This window comes from Python bivittatus, unplaced genomic scaffold (assembly GCF_059951505.1).
Source record: "Python bivittatus isolate LINGU-HERP-01145 unplaced genomic scaffold, Pbiv_v1 ctg000310_np1212, whole genome shotgun sequence".
Classification (NCBI taxonomy): Eukaryota; Metazoa; Chordata; class Lepidosauria; order Squamata; family Pythonidae; genus Python; species Python bivittatus.
The window spans coordinates 3,780,937-3,803,545 of NW_028277054.1; the positions used below are offsets into that span (position 1 = coordinate 3,780,937).

Consider the following 22,609-nt stretch of genomic DNA (forward strand, 5'->3'; position numbering starts at 1 on the left):
ACACACGAAGCGGGGACAAGTTGAGGCTGTGTGGTATTTGGTTAAGTGCCTTGTGAGAACCCCACCACTGTTTCAGCCTGTGGCATAAAACAATGGTAAGCCATCGGGGGGTTCATTTTGTTCGAGCAACACCACCTCAAACTCAGAGATTTTAAGTTTGAGTTACTCCCCCGGATGCTGGCCGCTGCGCTTCGGCCTCTCATCCATCCACAGCCGCTGGGCCAGCCAAGTGTGCTAAGCAGAAAGGAAGGAAGCTGTGAAAGAGAAAAGGGAGAAAGGAAAGGAGGCCACAAGGTCACCCACATGGCACCTGACTGATGGACATCAGGCGTTAAACTCGGAGCAACTGCGTGCTGCTGCTTCTCGTTGCTCAAAGAGTTGCAGATATTTTACATCTGGGACTTGGCGGGGGCAGTTTTGAACCAAGTAGGGCCAATTGTTCCCTTTTGGGGGGCTTTAAGGTTCAAAACAGGTGCCTTAAGCAGCCATGTGGCTCCTGAGGCCCACCCAATCCAATCAGGGTAGCCCCTAAGAATTCCTCTATTAAGCAAGGGTATTGCCTAAATCAGGGTTTCTCAACCTTGGCAACTTTAAGACGCGTGGACTTCCACTCCCAGAATTCCCCAGCCAGCCATGCTGGCTGGGGAATTCTGGGAGTGGAAGTCCACGCGTCTTAAAGTTGCCAAGGTTGAGAAACCCTGGCCTAAATTATTTCTGAAAGGCAAATTAAGTAGCCATTGCAGCAGGTTAATACTGGAAAGAGACACATTCACACATAAAATCCCCATCCTGCTAAAATCCTGAGTTAGGAGCCAGGACTCACAACTAACCAATATCCCCCATCCTCCTTTAACCAGGATAGACCATAATTGGCAGCCAAAGAGCAAAAAAGACTCACTGTTTTGCCCCAGCACGGCAGTTCCCGCATCTCCTTTCTGGAAGGAGAGTTTTAAAAATAGACTATAATTATGTTATTCTGCATTCCAGGAGAAAACCAGAAGAAAGCTTCAGGCAGGCTTTGCCAGACAATTCCACTCCGAAGGAAAGATTTTGCTAAGGAAGCAGACAAGCTGCACTTTGGGTTGTTTTTTTTTGTAAAAACAGTCACCAAGTCCACCCCCTCTCCCCAAACCTTGAGCTCTCCTCCCGGCTGCCAGTTTCTATGATCTGAATGGGGTTTTGTTCGTGTGGGTTCGTTTTGTTTTAAGCAGCCCATCCCAACCCAGGTCCATTATTCCAGGGAGCCTCACGCACAAGTGTTCCTAATGGGAAGTGACATTCCCGTCCTAAGTCCTGTGTTTCAGTCACGGCAATTCGAACAGCATGAATGAAGCCCGCTTAATTTGATAAGAAAACAGATCGAGTGTGAAGTGGAAGCATTAAGAATTCAGCTTACGCATGTGTATATGGAAAGTTGGGTTTGTTTTAAAGGGACAAGTTAAAACAAGGGCAGCTGTGGGAACAACTCACCTTCTTGGATTTGGTGTATCCAAGCACGCTCCTTCCACCAGGATATTGGGGGAGAAAATCCATATTTTAAGGCACAGTTACATTAATGTGGACCTGAGAGCAGCCTCGCGTGTATGCTGCAGGTTTACAGAAGGGCACAGGATGCGACTTTAATTAAAAGGGAATTTGCAAGTTTCTAGCCCTCGAGATTTGTTAGCTATGCAACACCTGCCTCCATCTTGGCTACCCAAGACCTTGCTTCAGTACTCCTCCCAGCATTTTATTGTTCCTTGGAGGAACCAAACCAGAATAAGCAGTGTGCCCCAAGAAGTGGCAGAAACACTTCAATAAAAGGGCCTACATTTCTCCAAGCTGCAGAACCAAACCTAGCAACTGATTTACCCCCAAGTGTAGTAACATTGCAGAGTTAAGCAAGGTATTCCCTATCCCACCTCTTCTCCACTCCCACCGCATCCTAAATTAAAGCTGTCTTGCAAGGACTAAAAGTTGAGCACCACCCTGGAGACTACTGACTGGGTAGAGAAGGAACGATGAACTACAGAAACTTGGGAATCTAACATTGGGGGACATTATTGTTTGGGTTAGTGTTTCTCAACCTTGGCCGCTTTAAGATATGTGGGCTTCAACTTCCAGAATTCCCCAGCCAGCATGGCTGGCTGGGGAATTCTGGAAGTTGAAGTCCACATATCTTAAAGCGGCCAAGGTTGAGAAACACTGGTCTAGACCCTCATATGCTATAGAATCCAGATGAACCAAATTAAGAGCGTTTGGGGAAGAGGTGAAGTTCCACTTCTGCTGAATTTGTGGACACGTCCATCCAGTTTTCCTGGCAACAATACCAAAGCAATTAGCTATCACCTTTGTCTGGGAATTCAACTTCCTTGTCTAGCTTCCACCCTTGGCTTTCCATGCCGACTTTGATTCAAGGGCTAACTCATCTAGAGGATGAGTAAGAACCATAATCACGCCCTTCACCTCTTCCACCCCTTTTGTCTTGAATCATACGAAGGAAGACGGATTCCCAGAATCCACAGGTGGATCGACTAGAAATCCCAGTGTTCAAGAGTGGTAAGGAAGGCGACAACCGGCCCAGAGTTTTCCACTACAGCTCGCCCATTCCAGCCTCCTCCTTCCAAGCAGTGGGAGTTGTGACTGCAGTTCCCCAGCCAAATACACCTTTGGAGGGCCCTGAGCTGAGAAAGGCAGTATGTGCTGATGGTGGATCTCCCTAAGTCCAGCTTCAAATCTCTTCCTGGATGATGCTGGGGAGGACAGAGAGGAGTCCTGCAAGCAAAGCAGACCAGCTTTTTCACCTTGTGAACATATTTCCCAGCGTGATGTCACCATAACCAAGAACAGCATAAGAAAAGAAGAATATGCCTCAAAGAAAACTCTCCTTTCTTAACAAGGAATGAATGCAGCAAGGTTGATTAATTCAGAGCAGCGTTTCTCAAACTCGGCCACTTGAAGACCTGTGGACTTCAGCTCCCAGAATTCCCCAGCCGGCACATTCTTTCCTTGTCCATAACCTTGTTAGAGACATCACGAGACGTTCTCCCCATTTCTTTTAATGCATCTAATAAGCTGCTGGCACAAGGTTGTATTTCCAGAATCCCCAGGCACGTTGAGGAGTGTAAGATAAGAAAGCAAGGTCCGTCCTCACCACTGCTGCCTAGATCCCTTCTCTGGGTCAGCCTTATCAGAGCTGACTGAAGGCGTGAAGAAGCGAGGAAACCCAACTCGCCTTAGCAAGGCAGCAACTTATATGTTGTGCCCTGTTGGGTCTGTGCCCAAAGCTGGCATGGGCCAGTTGCCACATGAGGGCTGTGGACAGTGGCGGGGGAGGAGAGTGGCTTGGTAGAGTCACAGGCGTCAAAGTCTTCATACCCTTGAGTAGGTTGGAGAGAAACGGCCTACGAAGTCCAGGATGGAGATGTAAAGGTGACTTGCGACAGACCTCAGAAAGACAAAATACTGGGAACTCAACCAGGCTGGGGAAGAGCTCCTGTTTAATGACAGCTAAATCATAACTCATGGATATAAATACAGATATTAGCTTGGTTGAAGCAGTCAGTGTTTAGAACAGTGTTTCTCAGCAACTTTAAGATGGGTGGACTCCAACTCCCAGAATTCCCCAGCCAGCCATGCTGGCTGGGGAATTCTGGGAGTTGAAGTCCATCCATGAGAAACACTGAGGGAAACTTCTCCAATCCTTTCTGTATCCTCCAAAACCCCATTGCAAAACCAAGGCACTCTTGGCCTGCATGAAAACCACCTGTCTTCTCAGCCGCGCAATCCCTCATTTTCTTCTCACTTGACCCAACATCCCCCCCCCCATCTATTTCCCAGCTTCATTGCCTGATTCATTCTATTTTTAATCCTTCCTTTATCTTGTCAACAACCCAGAGGACATGCTGGGAAAAGTTATTCCTCTTTTCAAGGGCAGAACTCCACAGACAAACCTTTGCTCATGTTTCGAAGAAGAACGTACGCACACAATGAAGCAATTCTGCCTTTTTCTTTCCATTTACCAGTGTGTTTTGTGACTTATGGTTTTGACGATTAGGAAGAATAGGTTATAGAAGGAAGGGTATTACGATGAAATCTTGGAGATTTCTCTTAGAGATTTGATTAGAATTATATATATAACTGCCAAGAGGAAGATTGGAAGCCAACCCCTTCCCCCACATGTACATTCATGTTTTCTGTTCCTTTATTTTATTTTTCCATCTTTTCTCTTTGTCTTTTTTCTTTTTCTTCCCCTCTTTCTCACATTTACTTTACTTTTTTTCTTGGAGTGTATTTCTCATGATCTGTCTAAAATTTTTTAATAAGATAAAAAAAAAAAAAAAAGCAATGCCCAGCTTCCTCAAATAGTAACAACAGGTCCAAAAGAGCCATCCATTCGCATTTCCAACAAGAACAGGGCACAATGCCTTTCCAATTCCAAAACCCCTGGCATCTACTCCTGTGTTACGGGCAGACGTGCCATAAAAACCTCAAAAAGGGAGCCAACAATTTCCCAACACCAAGAATATACTCTTACCTGGCACCAGGAGAGAGAGAGAGGGAGGGAGAGAGAGAAAGAGGGAGAGAGGGAGGGAGAGAGGGAAGAAGGGAAAGGGAGAGGGAGGGAGAGGGAGAGAGGGAGGGAGAGAAAGAGGGAGAGGGAGGGAGAGAGGGAGGGAGAGGGGGGGAGAGAGGGAGGGAGAAGGAAGGAAGGAAGGAAGGAAGGAAGGAAGGAAGGAAGGAAGGAAGGAAGGAAGGAAGGAAGGCAGGAAGGCAGGAAGGCAGGAAGGAAGGAAGGAAGGAAGGGGAACTAGTAAAAAGGGGCAAAGGAATCAAGGAGGAAACATCTCCTAATACATCTGAGACATATTAGAAGAGGCACTACGCAGAAAAACACTGGTATCAAACTTTTTCCTGACAATTCTGTAACCTTTGGGGCCATAAGGTTAAAAGACGAAAATTCCCCCAAGATGAGCTTTGCTTGACAAAAATACGAAAGAGGCTGGCCACTGTCTTTCCCTGGGATATATATTTTTTAAAGCTTTCCAATCTAGCTTACAGCTCTGGGTTCCCCCGGTGGTCTCCTATCCAAGCATTAACCAAGTCTGATTGTGCCTCTCTGAAATCAGCCAGGGCCTGGTTTTTCTCCTGGCAGCCCCAACTTAGATCTTTGGCTTCCAAATTTCCCAGCTTCTATCATTGGATTAAAAAATGTTTCTCCTGCCTGAAAACCCGGGAATTAAAAAACAAAACAAAACTTGCAAACCTTAGTATCTACCCACCTAGCATTTAGGCCCAACCACTGAAGATTTTCACCCAGGAGCAGGGAGGACAGAAGCAAAAGGAAGTATGTGTGAGTGACAGCATCGCACACTTGTCAGGGAAGATGAGGGTGGTTACAAAGACTACCGGGCTGAGAAACAATCAATAAAATTTAATCAGTATCCAAGTACCCCTGCAGGGGACAAATTTTACACACCCTTAATATACATGCAAATTGTCTGGGAGAATTAAGTAGGTCACCCAACCACCCTTATCCTTACAGGCTGAAGAAAGAAACTAACGAAACCCCAGGCTGGAGGGGCAAAAGGGACTGATGTTCAGGAGAATGAAAACAATGCCTCTAAATGGAGCAAGCTGTCAGAGAAAATGGGTATTTAGAGAGAGCGAGGTAGAAACACCCCTGCAGCTACAAAGCTCTGCTTTCAGGCTGCAGGCAAGGAGGAAGAAGAAGAGGAAGAAAGAAGGTTGGAAAACCAACTGAACAAGAGACACCTTAGATCTGAAAGAACTGGGTGGGTGCAAGACAAAAGGGGCTAGAAAGACCTTCTAAATCTTTGTGCATTTCTCCGGTATTAGCTTCAACTCCCCCTCCTGGGCACCTTCATTTTGTTGGGGAGGATTCAAAAACGAAGCAGACAGATTTGAGGGGAGGGAAATGAAAAGATGATTCACGAGGCTGAGCTGAGTCAATCTTTCTGCAATTCGATGGGACGTGATTGCTGACGCTATATTCCAGGAACTTGGGTTGGTTGTGCTTCACTACGGGTGTCTTCGCTTTTACCCCAATAACCCTGGCTATGTCTTATTTAGGACCATTTTCATGCTATACAAAGTACCAAAGCATCTCTTTAAAAAAGAAAAAAAATTGAGAGGGATTTGAGAGGAAATGTTGCAGCACTCACACCCCCACCCAAGCCCACCAACCTGGAGTTCAAGATGCCAGCCAGAACTAACAATCCTGTAGCTTTAAAGGAGTTAGAACTCTCTAGATCAGTGTTTCCCAACTTTGCCAACTTTAAGATGTGTGGACTTCAACTCCCAGAACCTCCTCTTATAGTATACAGAATCAAGTTGGGATTGTTTTGAGTCTCTTTTTCTCATGCTCCCACCTTTCCCAGGGCCGAGGTGTTGTTTATTGTCTCTCTGATCTGCTGACGGCGCTTGCATTTCACCACCAACATTATCTCTGCCTTCCTCTACAGCAGTGTTTCTCAACCTTGGTCACTTTAAGATGTGTGGACTTCAATGCCCAGAATTCCCCAGCCAGCATGCTGGCTGGGGAGTTCTGGGAGTTGAAGTCCACACATCTTAAAGTTGGCAAAGTTGGGAAACACCACTTTAGATCTCTCCCTTGCCACCCAACTTCTAGGTGCAATTTTTTCTATCCAGTTGGCACTCAAGATTTTAAGAGCTGCCTTCAACAACCTGTATTGGACTTTTAACTCCCAGAATGAAAGTTAGAAACATCCGTGAGGGTCTAATTGGTCCCCCATCCATAGGAAGAAATTATAAGCAAAGAATTGCTGCTCCAGAGCCCTGCTTAGGCTGGGAGATCGATGCCATACATACCCAGATAGAGTCCTTACAACCTTGCAGGTCTACTACACAGAGTGCTGTAGGGCAATCTTCTATTTCATGACTTCCCTTGTTGCCACAGGCAATCAGGTTCTCAAGCTAGGTGAATGAAGCTGCTGGCAAACGGATAACACCTTCTTTCCTCTATCAGCACACCTCTGGTTTCTGCATTGACCAGTCAGTCTTTTCTCCTCCACAGCTATTCTGGAGACCCAAGAGTCAAAAACCTTCAAGGTGTGTGGACTTCAACTCCCTGAATTCCTCCAAAGTCCATACATGCTGTCTAGGGAATTCTGGGAGTTGAAGTCCACACACCTTAAACTGGCCGAGGCTGAGAAAGTGGTCTAGCCAAAGAGAGATGAAAGGCCCTTTGCTGGTCAGTTATCTTGAGCGCAAAAAGGTCTTCTGAGAAGTGAGAAACTTCTCAATTCCTATGATTCTTCTCCTTCTGGCTTAGCAGCACAGACTTCATCTTCACCTCCATCTTTTCAGCAGGTCAGTCATATTTGTTTTTGATCAAGCAGGGGCAAGAGAAGAGGGAAAGGAAGAGGGTTTGTTTCTTCAACCTCATTCCTCCCTTTTCCCTATGGAGGTGAATCCCACGGAATTCCCCCATCCCATCTAAGAATACTTAAGGAACGCGTTCATCATAATTTCTTGGCTGCGTCTACATCCCACACCTTCCAAATTAAGCTTCTCGTGCTATACACCCCCACCCACCGCCCCAAGGCAGCGCAGATTTTCATCCATGCCACTGACAGCAGCTTAAACCAGCAGAGTCTCCAGAAAGAACAGATGTGGATCCAATGCAGGGAACTGATGGGGAGAGAAGTGTGAGAGGGTCTTATGTAGCCTGAATAAAGTTTAGCTCCTCCACGTCCATAGAAATTACTCTTCTCCTAGCCCCAACGGGCCCAAGGCACCGCAGAGTCCACGGGGAGATTTTGACAAGCAGAGACAGTATTTCACAGTTCATCTTTTCAACTTCAAATTCAGCAGTGTGTGTTTGCCTGGCCTTGTTCTTGCGTTCTCCTTGCCTTCCTCCCTTCTACTTGCCATCAAGAGGAGACCTAAAACTGGTGGGAGCAGCACATCAAAGATAGACGGCAGTGTTTTGAGCATTTCTGCACAGGTGGGGTTTGCCAAACACCCACCAGTAAACCATGTCTCCACATGAGCACGAACCCAGCCATCCAGCTGTTTTACGCCTTGGCCTGTTGAAAGGTCAGTGGTTCTCCATGAGTGGTACACGGGCCAAGTCATGGAAGCGTTTATTTACTTGTTTAACAAATGTATATGGCTGCCCAGCTCAAACAAGGCAACTCTGGATGGCTCACAACAGAACACAAACCATAATAAACTTCAATTGGTTAAAATCTACAGTATGGCCACAGATTAAAAAAAAAAAAAAGATCCTGTAACTTTTGGCTTTCACCACAGTAGCACAAAAATTGGCCACCATTCTAGAAAACCATGATAAAAACAGCAAGTAATGCTAATAATACTAGCCCTGGCTCACACTTGTAGCCCCTCCCAAAGGGTTTTTACCTTTAAAAAACTTTTTAAAAACTTTTTAAAAAACCAAAGGGTTTTTACCCGGCCCCAATGCCGGGGGGGGGGGGGGATAGTTTAGTTTTAAAGCAGTGTTTTTTAAACTTGGCAAGTTTAAGATGTGTGGACTTCAACTCCCAGAATTCCCCAGCCAGCATGCCAAGTTTGAAAAACAATGTTTTAAAGCCTTTCCAAAGGCCAGCAAGATCGGGCAGGACCTTCATTAAACCTTTAAATCATATAGTAAATGATAATTGTAATAGCAGAATTCCTGTGTGTGTGTGTGTGTGTGTGTGTATGTGTGTGTGTGTGTGTGTGTGTACATGTACTTCCTTCCTTCTTGGAAAAACTGGCCGTTTGCTTCTATCATGGTGGGATCCAGGTTCTTTGATAGAGTATCTGGTGGAACTTCAGATATGAAAGGTGAGAAACCACTGTGATAAACTTCAGTCTGTTGGAGTCACCCCAGAAACCAATGATTAACAAAATCTTGTTACACAAAAAATGACAAGACAGACAATACAATCTTCTGTTTAGAAAACAGAAGAATTGGGGTTGGAGTTGCAACCTGCAGGGCAGGGAGATTGTTACTGAAATTCTGCATTTACAATGGAGATATTCCAACTCTAGGTATCATCACAATTTTGTTAATCTAGGGAGGAGCTGCCCTTTGCACAAACATTATTTGAAACAATTGGAAGAGGAGCTCCTTTAATTATCCTATTAGCAACTCAACTGAATATAAAAAGATAATTACAACTGCAGAATAGCAAGAGTAACTAAAACATTTCAAACACTGTAACTGAGGATACAGCATATCTGAGTGGGAAGCAGTGAATTTCCAAAGATGGACAGCATCTTGAAGCAGATGGAGCAGACAGGTCTCTCAATTTTCCAGGGTCAAAATTTTCCAGGCAAGTTTGGCAGTTTCAAAGCCCTATCATGTTGGCTTTTCAGCTGATTGTTAAAAAACCTGCGAAGGAAAATATACTGCAATTGCATATTATTTTATTTCCAATTGGCCAACGCTGCTTGCAACATTCCAACACAAATACCTTTCTCCTCTACTCATCCAAATACTTCATTTCTTCATACTGTTCAACTCTCATAAAAGAGGCTAAATTTATTTTCTTTCACATCAAGTAACATTACCCAAATACTTGTGCAATTGATGAATATTAGGATGACTATGCTAACTGGAATCATACTAATTTGCTTTTCTGGGGAAAAAAAACAGATTCAACATTTTCTGCAAAAGACCCATCTCTGACTTAAAGTAAAATTTCTGTGGCACCTCTGGATAATCTGCATCCTGGATGAGAACTACTGACAGAAATGTTTATATACTCCAGCACATGAGAATTTCACACATGTGGAAAAGATTATTGCCATTATTGTAGCAAAAGAGTGAGAAAGCCACAACTCCAAATGCTGCAGAATTTAAACTCTCATGAGAGCCGTGTTTTAGAAACACATGGAAAGCAACAGGTTCCCCAATCCCTGCAGGAGGGAAGTGCCAAAAGGCTGAGGGAAGTTCATGAGAACCACCCTTTTGAGTCAACCCTGAGCCCATCTAGCCTGCATTCAGTCTTATATGATGGCCCACCAGGTCAAGGCAGCCCCCCCACCCTTGTTGCTCTCAGTAGCTAGGAGTAGGTTGCTCCCATGCCAGAAGGAAGTACCCAGCCATTAAAGCTGGTAGCCGCTGCCCGCCCTGCCCTCCAGGAACTTTTCTAGACTTCTTTTCAAGCCATCTAACCCAGCAGCCCCATAGTTTCTTGTGGAAGGATATTCTACAGGTTGATTACACACCATGTGAATAAGTATTTCCTCTTATGAGTCCTAAACCTGTTGCTAGTCACCTTCATTGGGTAGCCTCTAGTTCTACTATTACAGGAGATGGAGAAGGACTTCTCCCTGTTCACCCTTGTTTTACCCCACAAGGACTGGGATTCTGACCCATCCAGTATTATGTGCACATCTGGTGGCCTAGGAAGTCAAGCTACTTAAAGGACATCTCCAGGTTATCTCCCTATTCATAATTCCACCAGCCTTCTTCTGACTTCTCCTACACCCTCCCAGTCCAGCAGGCCACCAGACTCTTCTCAGCCCCTCTTCTGACGCCCAGCCCCAAAGACTTCCCTACATGCGTTGTTTGCGCATAGCTGCATGAGGGGGAAAATTCTGAGGGAGCCTCTGCTGCTGTTTGCCACAGAGAAGCACCTTTTTCCCGTCCTTTGCTGGCCTTTGCCCTCGTACCAAATTCTTGGCTGTCAGCCTGTGAAGATTAGTTGCAAAACAATTTCTTCCCTCCATTCAGGATGCAGACACTTGATTTTTATGATGCCCTCTGCTCTTAGCTTAAACCAGAGACCTCCACCTTTCTCCTTTGTACCCCTATGGGGAGGGGGGCTCGCCCCTGCAGACTGTGCTTGCTGTCAGACCCCAAAGTCTCCGCTGCTTCCCAAACAAGAGCTGTTTCTCCGGACATAACCCATCTCCGCCTGCTTTTGACTCTCTCCAAAGTCACAGCTCACATGCAACCAGAATCCCCATACCCAGTCTCCTCCTCCCCCCCAGGAAGGCGAGTGCCAGGCCCCTTACTCATCAGGAAGAATGAAAAAGAGGAGAGGGGGAAGAGTGGGTGGATTCCCCCCCCCTGAGGAATGTTATCTGCAAAGGAGACAAAGTGGTGAAGATTAAGTTTAGCTGGTGGGAAAGCAAAGAGGGGTGAACGGGAGGCGTAGAGGGGAGAGGCAGATCCAGGCCCACTCCCTCCCAGAAATTTTCCTCAAAGACCGGACAAAAATCAGAACAGGAGATGCCCTTTTGGGTTTGCTACAATCGAAGAACAGCAAAAGCACACCCACATTCCCATCGCAGACACACACTCAACGCCATGGCTCAAGAAAACCTTAATCTGCATTCGTGCACCAGGCAAACAGTGTGGTGTAATTGTCCCTCCCCCTGCACATATGAAGGGCATGGGGGTAGGAAACACGCTCCCACCTATCCCTCGGGAGAACACGCTATGGGAGCTTATAGTCAGCCCAAGCTTTTTACAACAGGCAGCCCAGCTGGACAAGCCGGTTTTAAATTATCGTTCAGCTGCATTCCTGGGGCTGCTGAGCTTCACGGGAGCAGGGAGGATGGTCAATTGCAACTGCTGCAGAGGGGAAAAGGATATTACTTTTAAGTTCACTCCCACCTTTAATACATTGCACTTGGAAGACATCTTGCACGGGGGCAACTAAGTATTAGTGAGGCAATATTTGTGCACGGGCATACAAGAGAAGATAAAGTGATTCCAGATCTAGCATCTCCTTTATGGAGTTATACCAATATTGCCTCTCTGATACAGCCCTTCTTCTTCCCATTCAATGGGGGTGAGGTGAGGTGGGGTGGGGTGGGGGAGTTTACAGTAACCAAGGTTCAGTTTTTCTAGGGAAAGACTAAAGAAGTTCCAGGACCTTCTGTGGTCATCAGTAAACTTCAGTGTGGCCCCTCCAGAAGAGGCCCCTCAACTATACTTTTAATTCTTAAATACCCTACACCATAACCCTGTTAACAGACAGAAGCAATTGAATTAAATCAAACCTCCCGCCCTTTCCACTTTCTGGAGTATGTCCTCAAAAGTCTATCAGCTCCATCCAGTTCTCTAATATGCAAAACAAATTTGTTCACTCTAAATCCATGTTTCTCAACCTTAGCCACTATAAAATATGTGGACTTCAATTCTCAGAATTCCCCAGCCAGCCATGCTGGCTGGGGAACTCTGGGAATTGAAGTCCACATATCTTAAAGTGGCTAAGGTTGAGAAACACTGCTCTAAATACATATTTTCGACACAGGATCTGGCTTTATGGATCTCAGGATTCTACTAAAAATGTAGATCTTAGAAGTCTAAAATCTGTACATTCTTGGCTCCTGCGGAATGCACCATGTAAAAAAACCCCACCCTCCAACCCCACAGTCCAAAGTGCTCCACTTGCCAGATGCCAATGAAGCTGTTAAGCAAACAAGAAAATCCATCTGCGAGAAAGTCACATCGCGCAGCCTTTCCAACTATGTGCCCTTTGGCTGTGCTGTACTAACCCCCCCCACACACACACACACTCCCAGCCTTTAGAAGCCAGGATTGCAAACACAGGCACGTGGTGGAATGCATGTTGAGGTTGTGCGCGTTATGTCATCATCACAATCCACATTACTTGTGCAGTGAAGTCATGACATGCAAGATCAACGATGTTCTCTTGGGTTCGATGATGAAAGGACTGGGGAGTTCTGAGCACTCCTAAGACATATCCACCCTGGATTTTGGAAGGTAGGCCAAGATTTTGCTTTCTGTCTAGTTATCCACTGTGTGACTGAGCACCCAAGGCACTCACAACTGATGTGACTGCCAAATGAGTCCATCAGCCACCAACTGGCTTCCACACCCTTCTGCATCTTCTAGATGCATTGAAATACAGTGTCCAGAATGCAGGTGTCCAGTGTTTCTCAACCTTGACAACCTTCAGATGGGTGGACTTCAACTCCCAGAATTCCCTGGGGACTGGGGAATTCTGGGAGTTGAAGTCCACACGTCTGAAAGCTGCCACGGTTGAGAAACACTGCTGGTGTCCATTACATCTTGAGATGCCAGGATGGTCTCCAGTTGCCTGATTAATTAGCCTAACACAGATGAAAGACAACTGAACACTTCCATGTCCACATCGAGAGTTTCTGGAGTATTTTTTTTTCCCGCCTCCATGAATTCCTTAAAATACCAAGACAGTTGCACACCTGGTGGGATGCACAAGAAAGCTCATAATCGCTAGAAAAAGAGCTACATGACAGAGACGTGGAGAAGGAAAAGGCCTAGAAGAGGTTCCCGGTTGCCATAGCAATGGAGAGCCGGAAGCAGCAGGCCTGGTTCCCAGGACAAATTGATGCAACTCACTTGTCAGAACACAACTCCGGGTTGGCCAAAAGGATGAGCAAGATTTCCTCTTTCCGATGGAATCGCTCATCGCTCTTTAGCCATGATGTCACCTGCTTAGTTTTCAGCGTGATCTGTAAACCTAGCCACTGTGGTGACTTAACCCAGTCTATGGCTGTGCAATCCCAACCAAGTATATATGAAACAACTAGCCATCGTGATAAACAAGCTATAGTTTAGCATGACATTTAGTTGTTATCCTGCAGACTGAATCCCCAGCTGATTAAACACATAAATCATAGGAGTGGTCATCCCACATCCAGAGGATGCCAGCTTGGGGGTGGCTGGTGAGTAGGCAACACCGCAGGCCAAACAAGGGCTTTGTGGTCCACCATCTCCTAGGAACCCAGCCCCTCTTAGCATCCCCTGAAGCCCACCCCTCCCCCCGTGGACCCCTCTGGGCACAGAAGCCCAACAAAGCAAACCTAGCCATTTTGCCCCATCAACCTGAGTTTTTTCCAGCAGGTGGTATGAATTCATCCAAGGCGTAGCAGGGTCTAAAGATAAAGAAAACCTTACTGGGATACCGTGGTTCCAGGAAAGAAAAAAAAAAGTGTTTCTTTAAAAAAAAACTAAAATGAAGAGACACCAAGGGTGGGAAAGTCTGGAGGGGCTGCCTGCAAAAATATATACATACCTACAATTTCTGAGTATTTTTCGATTCTAACCCCCAACAGACCTCCACTCCCAAAGCTTTGCCCAGGATGGTTAACCAGCCGCAGGGCAACAGGGGCAGAGAGGGTTAACTCTACCCTGACTGTGGCTTGCAGACAGCTTTTCTCATGCTAATGATGAATCTTGGCTCCTAGAGAGGGGCGGGAGGGGTGGGGGAGATGCATTCAGACCGCTTGGGGAATAAGCAATATAACCCACACATTTGCTAGGAGGGGGAGAAAGACTATGCAGGAAGAGAAGGGGCCAAGGAGGATTTATCAGTCCTACCCAAGTATATATAGGCTGCTTCTCCATCCCTGCGCAGGCATGCGCCATTAATAGATTAGGTCTGAGTCTGGAATCCAGACAAGTTTATATTTATCCTCAAAGGAAGATTTAAGCTCCCCCCCAAATAGTTTACTTTTAAAATGGGAGGGTCTTCTTAAATATGTTGAGAATATGGTTAATGAAGGTTTAGGAGGGGGCTGTCCTGTCTGATGTTCGTTTTTGCAGGGGGAGGGTATAGACTGGTTTTAAATTTAGGGTCCTCTTGGCTGGCGAAGGCACCAGTATATACCCCTGGAGAGATATTGCAAATGGCAGGGTCTGGGGAAGAAGCACAAACATCTAGGATGTCCTAAGCTATTTTGGTCATGACGTCTGCAGTTCAGAATCCTTTTCAAGATGTTTGGCTGGAAAGTAAGGGTTTTCCTTCGAGAAAGAATGCTATTCCCAAACAAGAACCGTCACCAACTTGTTCTGTGGAGTTTCAAGTTAGCTGATGCTGAAAAGCCACCAGGGACAATGGATTTACAGGGAAACTGATTTAAAAAAAAAAAAGCTATTAACAAACTTCTTTTATGACTTGGGAATGGAGAACCCTGTGAATAGCTTATAAAACTTACTAGACAGCCAGCACCGAGTTTTCTTTGCACATAATCTATGCACCTTGGCGACCTTCTCAAGTTATGCAGTAAGCACACACAATACAATCGTCCTCACAATGTACAAAAGGAGCCAGCTGTCAGCCAGTGACTCTCATTAATTCAACTTTCTGTTTTAACAGTTTGTCTTATTGCTGATTAATCTACTGGGGCTAGAAGCGTTCTGCTCCGGAGATACCCTTAAAGCAAGTCTGAAATGTAGAGTCTGGGCAGTCTTTCGATGAGGACTGTGATAGTGAGCAAGAGAACAACTGGCAGACAGCGTGCGAGGGCTGGAGAAAAGAAGCAGGAAGGCCTTCTTCCAGGTGTTTGGGGCTTCCCACTTCTCCTCCCCATCTCAGCCAGTCGGCCGATGAGTCCCAAGAGACACTTTTGTGGCATTTGAGTTCATCCAAATAAGAGCACTCACCAACAGCAAATCGAGAGGTTGTTTACTCATGGAACGCCAAGCTATCTTTGTGTTTTATTCTACAAAAGTGCTATTCATGGAAGGGAGAATAAAGATTCTTGTCAGCACAGCCTTGAGAAGTTCACAAACTATCTGCCCTGAATTTGGATACTTCCCTGCCAGTTCAGAAGAACAAAATGCACGACACAGCAAGCCTCCACACCCACACAATTAACCCTGAAAAGCATTTTAAACTGGAAAGGAAAGGCCTGAAGTATGACCGGCCAGACCCAGCTCTCAGCAGCAGAAGACCTTCCGAGTAAAGGCGACAAGGATGATGTTGCTATTGGTTCAATCGTGTCCGATTCTTGGTGGTTCTATGGACCAGCTCTCTCCACATTTTCCCATCCTGTACAACTTATTTTAGTTGTTTTATGGTCTAGTTGGTGTTGGCTTTGATGGTGTCCAGCCACCATGTTTTCTGGCGGCCTCGTTTCCTTTTGCCGCTGACCATTCTGAACATAACTGCCTTTTCCAGTGATTTTGATTGCATGACATGGCTGAAATAAGGCAGAATTTTGTGATTTTGCCCTTCACCCATATATCTGGTTTTAGATGCTCCAGTACTTGCTTGTCACCTTTGCCGATACCCAATTGCTTATTTGCACCTAGACTAGTTATCAAGATCACCTCCTTTGGGATTAGGGTTGAAGTCCACACATCTTAAAGTTGCCAAGGTTGAGAAACACTAGTCTATGCAGCCTACTTTCTTTTAATCTCTCAGACCAGAGAGATACAGATGTTATGTCATGCCCCTACGGGGTTTTACATGACTTCCAACCCTCCCCCCCCCCTTGGACAAGCTGTAAGGAAGTTCTAAAAATGCTGTTGTGATATTCTCCCAAAAGAAAAGTCAGCCTGCTTAACTTAAACGCTTGCATATCTTGAGAATATCAAAGATTGCTCCAAAGTTATTTGGGGGGGGGGAGGGAGGGAGAGAAAAAAGATTTTAAAAGCTGCTTAGCGTTTGTGTTCCAATTGATTTAAAACAAATTCAAAATGCCTATCATTTTTTTAACAGCCATTTTCTTTTTAGAGAAAAACCCATCAGTTCCTTTCTTGCAGGACTTAGAAGGCAAGAAAGTGGATTGGTGAGCTGGCTCTGTCACAACCAAGTGTGCAATTAATGGGAAATATTTGTGTATTTCCCCAGTTGCACACCCTAAGATCCCAGGTAGCCCCCAGGCTTTGAGGGTGCCCCCTGAAGATTCTGACGACACATCAGAAATTTTAAATGTGACAGAAGGGGAAGGCATAATTTATTAAATGTATATGCCACCTGACACCCAGTGACTCTGGGCAGTGGAATCATTTTAACAGCATTTCATGTAATTAAACCAATATCAACGTTAGTTTTTGCTCTGTTAGTTAGTTAGTTAGTTTTGACTTTTCCTACTTATTTTCACCCTATTGCCCATCCTCTGAAAAGCCCAAGATAGACTTTGGTATATGTAAAAGTACAAAAAAGAAGGAAATAAAAGTGGACCAAGCAGAAATGGCACACCCGCGTACGAAAATGTTCACTTCCAAAACGTCCTGCCCAGGATCCGAATTGCAATCTGGCACTGAAGGTTTTGGATTAGTAGATACAAATATCCATCAATGATGACTTACACCAAGATGCAGCCAAAGTAAATGTTCTCCCAAAGGGCTGGACCAGTGAAAGAATAATCATCATTACTTCTGAGCAACAGGAAATAAACCGCAGCTTACCAAATTTCCAAAATAACTAAGCGGGTAAAAAAAGGAGAAAGAAAAAAAGTGGGCAGCCCTTCAGGGTTTGTGGGCATCCTGCAACCTTCTTGACACAGGAAAGTGCCTGCAGGAATCCTCAAACCGGATGAGTGGACCAAACAAAGCACCTTTCTCTCTGGAGAGCCAGACTAGAACCCCACAATTATCTCTGCAAAAAGGAAAGGCGTAGATGGATACATGCCCAGGATCTTCCATAATAACACCGCTGCCCAAATGCCAAACAGGTATATCTCACCTGCATTCCCTCCCAATTTATTTCTTTCCAGAAAAGAGCATTTCAAATGGCCTCTCCTCCTTCCTGTTTGCAAGGTCTTGATGGAGAATTCAAAAGCCTGGTAAATTTTACAGAAGGCACTGCCAACTCAAGTTACTGGCTATCAGATGTGAAGCAAGGGAGAATTCCTTGGCTTAACCTTGAGGGAACATATCGCATCTGCTCTGCCTAAAACTCCCACATGCTTCCAAAAGTTGGGAATTGCCTAATCATAGGTTGTTAACCATCTGCACAGCTGCTGTGGGCACTTTGCGTGGCCATTAGGAAAAGAAGAGGCTGCTTCTGGGAGGAACTGCTCTAAACACTCTGAAGTCACCTGTTTGAATTTCTGGAGGTGACTTTTTTTGAGGGGGGGGCAGAGATAAACCAAAATGGAGAGCACGGAAAATCTAACTACCTGACAAAGCAGAGATTCCAATTCAGTGTAATTTACTTGGTAGTAGATTGACCAACGTTATTTAGGAAGATAGCGTTTAAAAATTCTAAGTCTGATTTTGATAAAGCAGCACGCACGCCTAAATATATATCCAGCTTCTGAACTACAACGGGTTGGAATGCAAAACAAACAGATTAGCATGACCATTTGTTTTAATTAGCAATTTCAAGTTTCCTTAGTGAATTAATTCCAACCAGCCTAAGGCGCTTCTAGCAAAACATACTGATACAACCGGACCACAGCAGAAATCACAAAAGAAAGTGCGAAGCGACACTTTGCACCCCAACTGGCACAGTTGGCACAGAATGCTAAACCATAAACCATGGTTTATCGATCACTACACTTGGGCTCTTGCTAAGGAGAAGCCACACACATAGGACTCAGCATGATGTGTGAATGAGGCCAAAATAAGTTTCTTTCCAGAAAAGAAAATTCCATACCTAACACAGAATTGTTGTCAAATGCCAGGTTTTAAGAAAAACCAGCAGCAAAACTATGTAAATTTGCAACAATATGAGAAGAACACGTTCCCAGGATTAACCCCCTTGGAGATGCTGCAAGGATGTGACCTGAGAAACAACAGCAGCCCGCTTCAACCATGAATGAAGATAAACAAACCCTTCTCAGGGTCCACACTAAGCAAGAACCTAAGAAATTGACCTCTTAGACGAGTTCCTAGACATTTTGTCCCAGCCCTGGAGAAAATACCATTCTACTAAATCTCATCCTCTGTCACAAGGGTCACCTATGGGATGTAATTTGGCTTCCATGATCCCACTTCCCCGTGAAGAAGATATCTATCCCAACCTGGCACCTTCCAGATGCACTGCATTTCAACTCCTGAGAAAACACCCCAGAATTCTCTGCTAGGGTGTTGTGGGAGATGTGCAAGGATGCTGCAGAAAACAAGACAGTACCACCCAAAGTTAAGAACAGAGCCTACTGTAGCAAAATTCAAGTTTAATACACAATGATTCGAGTTAAATGCACAATAGTTCAGCACACAATGCTACTTACACAGTATTATACAATAATACTGTTCTGGCTGACATACAAATTCGACTTAAGGACAGACCTTGGGAACGGAACTCGTTCTTAAACTGAGGACTACCTGTATTAGATCAAAGAATGAGAGCACTGGAAGGGGTCTTGAGATCATCTGGTCCAACCCACTATTTCAGAATACAGGGAAGGAAGGAAGGAAGGAAGGAAGGAAGGAAGGAAGGAAGGAAGGAAGGAAGGAAGGAAGGAAGGAAGGAAGGAAGGAAGGAAGGAAGGAAGGAAGGAAGGAAGGAAGGAAGGAAGGAAGGAAGATCAGAAGTTGAGAGTACACTATAGTTTACACACTGCCCTGAGTCATGGATTAATCAATCATGAGATATTAAACAAACCACAAACTGGCTGGGTTCACACAGCATGCTAAGCCCAAAGAAACTCACTACGTAGTTCAGTGTAACGTGGGAACCCAGCCAACTGGATTCACACATGCTGCTAAGCCTCAGTGCACTTAGCCATCTTTGACTTAATGAGGCCCAACTGAGGAGCTCAGTACAGTCATGTGGTAGATTCATGTGATGGGATCTCCTATAGATCTCCTATAGATATCCCATCACTTTAATCTCTACAGGTTATCAGGTGGAGAAAAGAGCTTTCTCGTCATCAATCTTCACTATCTGTTTCAAACCCCAAGATATTATGGGGGCATAACTCTAAACTTTCTGCAAGAGCTAGTGTCTCTTTCAACACTCTAGGATGAGGGGCATGTTAATCTATGGCTGTCAAAAACCAGGAGTCTGACAACACTTTTTCAAACTAAGGTATTTTAGCATCAGCTTTCATCGGGCATCAGATACACTGAAGAAGGAGGCTGCAGCTCAGAAAAGCTTCTGCCTTTTAATAAAATGTCTTAGTCTGAAAAGGTGCAACCAGATTCCTCCTAATTCCTGCCTCTTTCCAAGGACCCTGGTTTTAGAAAACTGGCAATGGCTACATTGGCACCATCGGCGAAACCTGGATTAACAGAAGACAACTGCTGAGTTCATTAACGTGGAATGGGATGCCCGATTCCCCACAATGCTGATACACAATCTACGCAAGCCCACCTCAGCTGAGGTTAGCAGGTGATGTGATGGGACCCAGGTGGTGAGCCACAAGGGCTGTTTTGACCCAGGAGGTCTGCATTCAGAAGCTGGAGCCACAGCAGCACTCCAGCCGCAAGTCTTCCATCCCCAGGTTCTGCAATGGCATCTTCTATCCTTGGGCGGGTGGAGGATGGCAGCCGGCAAGAGCCAGGCGCTTAGCAACTACTTAGTCCAGGGGCTGGGAAGCGCCCACAGGGAACCTGGGCTGTCTTTTCATCACCAGCCCCGAATGGCAGGAGTGCGCAAGCAAGCATCGGAGCAATCGTATGCCACCCAGCAGAACGAGAGGTGCATGCGCGGGCATGGAATAAATGCCGCTTGGGAGGAATGAAGCTATGCTAGATAGGAGCTCCTAAGACTTTCAGTTGGGGAGGGAGAAAAAATATAGGACAAACTCTTCACGGGGGGGGGGCTTAGAAATGCATGGCTTTTAGTCGCTCAATCCGGAGATCATGGCTTGTGCGTCCCACGGATCCGTGTTTAAGGGTGCTATCCATGATTAAGCCAGATTCTCCTCCTCCTGCGCCGCTTGGCAAGGCAGGGACCGGGAGGGACCGAACTTTCTCAGCTCCCTCGGGAGAGATCGGCAAGCAAGAGCCAGAATCCTGCGGCGCTTTCAGCCGGGTTTGCTCCCCAGCGAGAACTTGGGCGTGCGAGCGCGGGGGCGCCCCGCGGTGAGCCGGGAGAGGCGGGCACCGGCGGCCCCTCCGCTCCGCTCCCTCCGCTGCGACTGAAATTCCCCACATTCCTGCCGGGGTCCGGCGGGTGCGGAGCGCGGCCAGGCCAGGTGAGAGCGCGCGAAGGGCGTCTCCTGGCCGGCGCTGCCTGCCTGCCTGCCTGCCCGGCCGCCCGCCTTCCGCCCGCCGCCGCGCCTCGCCCAGCCCGGGGCGGCCAGCCAGGGAAACAGGTTCTTGGGCCCTCGGCCATCTTGGCGGGGGGGAGGAAACTTCGCTCGGCCATTTCGGGCAGCGGGAGAAGCCGGGCGGGCGAGGCAGGGCAGGGGCAGGCGGCGACCGCCGGGCCGGGCGGCGAGGGGCCAGCGGGGAGCCTCCGCGGGCAGCTGGGGAGCGGGAGCCCGAGCGCGGCCGGAGCGGGCTGAGGGAGGGGGCGGGCCGGCCTGGCAGAGTCCGGCTGGGCGGCCGCCCCTCGCCCGCCGACTTACCAGAGAGACAGCCCCAGAGGAGGCTAGCCCAAGCGCACGGCCGCCACGGCGCGCCCATGGGGCGGTGGAGAGGGCGAGCACCGGTGGCGGGTCCTCCGCTGGCGCTGGTGCCCGACGCTCGGCTGCGCCGCGACTCTGCCTCGGAGCCTGCGGAGTCGCCTCTTCCCAGCTGGGCTGCAGCGCTACTCCCGTGGCGAGTAGCTACTCGGCCGCCCAGGGCGCCTTTGGCACCGCCGCGAGAGGCGGGGCAGGGGCGGCCACGCCCATTCGGTGCCACCCGCCCCCCCGCGTATATATACCCTCTCCCCGCTCTCGGGAGAGCGCGAGTCCCCCTTCCCCGCGTGGGAGCGGCAGTCGCTCGTTCATTCGTGAGTCGCGGCGATCGACCGTGCCTTTATCCGGGGCAGGTAGACGAGGTTGCGGGAAACTGAGGCCGTTGCACGCTCCATTGTCAGACCCTCCTTCCTCCCCGGGTGTGTGTGCGCGTGTAAAATCACCTGCCCGCGGAGAGGAGGGCGCCTCCCGGATTAAATGTCCTTTCCCCCCCGAGGCTTCCCTAACTGGCCGCCATTCGGGGTGTCCTCGCACAAGCTTGGTTGAAGTGGCCGACATGATTTCTTTCCCTCCTTCTCACGTACACGGGTTTGGCTCACACCACAGGCTGAACCACAGACTGGGTTCTTCCCGTTGCACTAAACCATAGTTTGTTGAATAAAGTACAACTGGCTGGGTTTGCATGCCAATCCACAATAAATCATGGTTTACAAGCCAAGGGGCTGTGTTCATACAATGCACTAAGCTATCATTAACGAAAGCACATTATGGCTTAAGGCAAGGGATTTATCCCCTCATGGCTGCATTCACACGACATGCATAACATGGGTACTATTTTAATACATTGCCTGGGCTCACGCAATACCTTGAATCAGAAACTAACCGACACAACACTCTAAGCCACCCTTAAGAGTTAATGCTGCAAGGTTTGGTAGCGTCCTGGTTGTTCAGGTTTGGTGAACACCATTGTGTGGCTTTGCTGTTGTGTAAATCCAGTGCAGGAGGTTTTGTGAATGCAATCCAAGTCTCATCCATTCCATACACCAAAGCTAATCTCTTGTTTAGCACAATGTTTATTTACATCTTGTTTGTTCAGGAGCGTAAGGCAGTATACAGAGGGTGCCTTCCTCTTAATTTTTCCCACCGCAGCAACCGGGTGAGGCAGGCCAGTTAACCAAGCGAGTTTTTGTAGCTGAGGATGGAGTAGAATAGTCTCTGCAGACTCATTTGACAGCTGTTGGGTTGAGAAAGACTGGTGGTTAAAGTCATTCAGGAAGCATCCATGGCTGGAAGAGGATTTGAAACCGTCTCTGCCCGATGCCAGTCCAACACCTTCACCACAAAATGCTCACAACAGATGCTCTTTGCCTGA

At 47.0% G+C, this 22,609-nt stretch overlaps 1 protein-coding gene across 2 annotated transcripts in view; it reads right to left on the bottom strand.

Moving 5' to 3' along the window:
- NECTIN2 (nectin cell adhesion molecule 2) overlaps positions 1 to 21,434 on the bottom strand; it is a 57,285-nt gene extending 35,851 nt beyond the window's left edge. The window contains exon 1 of one of the 2 annotated variants that reach the window (XM_088139876.1): positions 21,184 to 21,434. In XM_088139876.1, the coding sequence (XP_087996002.1) occupies positions 21,184 to 21,241 (58 nt within the window). In that variant the 5' untranslated portion in view covers positions 21,242 to 21,434. The remainder of the gene's footprint in view (positions 1 to 21,183) is intronic. The other variant, XM_088139874.1, reaches the window with a different exon arrangement.
- Between the last annotated feature and the right edge of the window lie 1,175 nt (positions 21,435 to 22,609).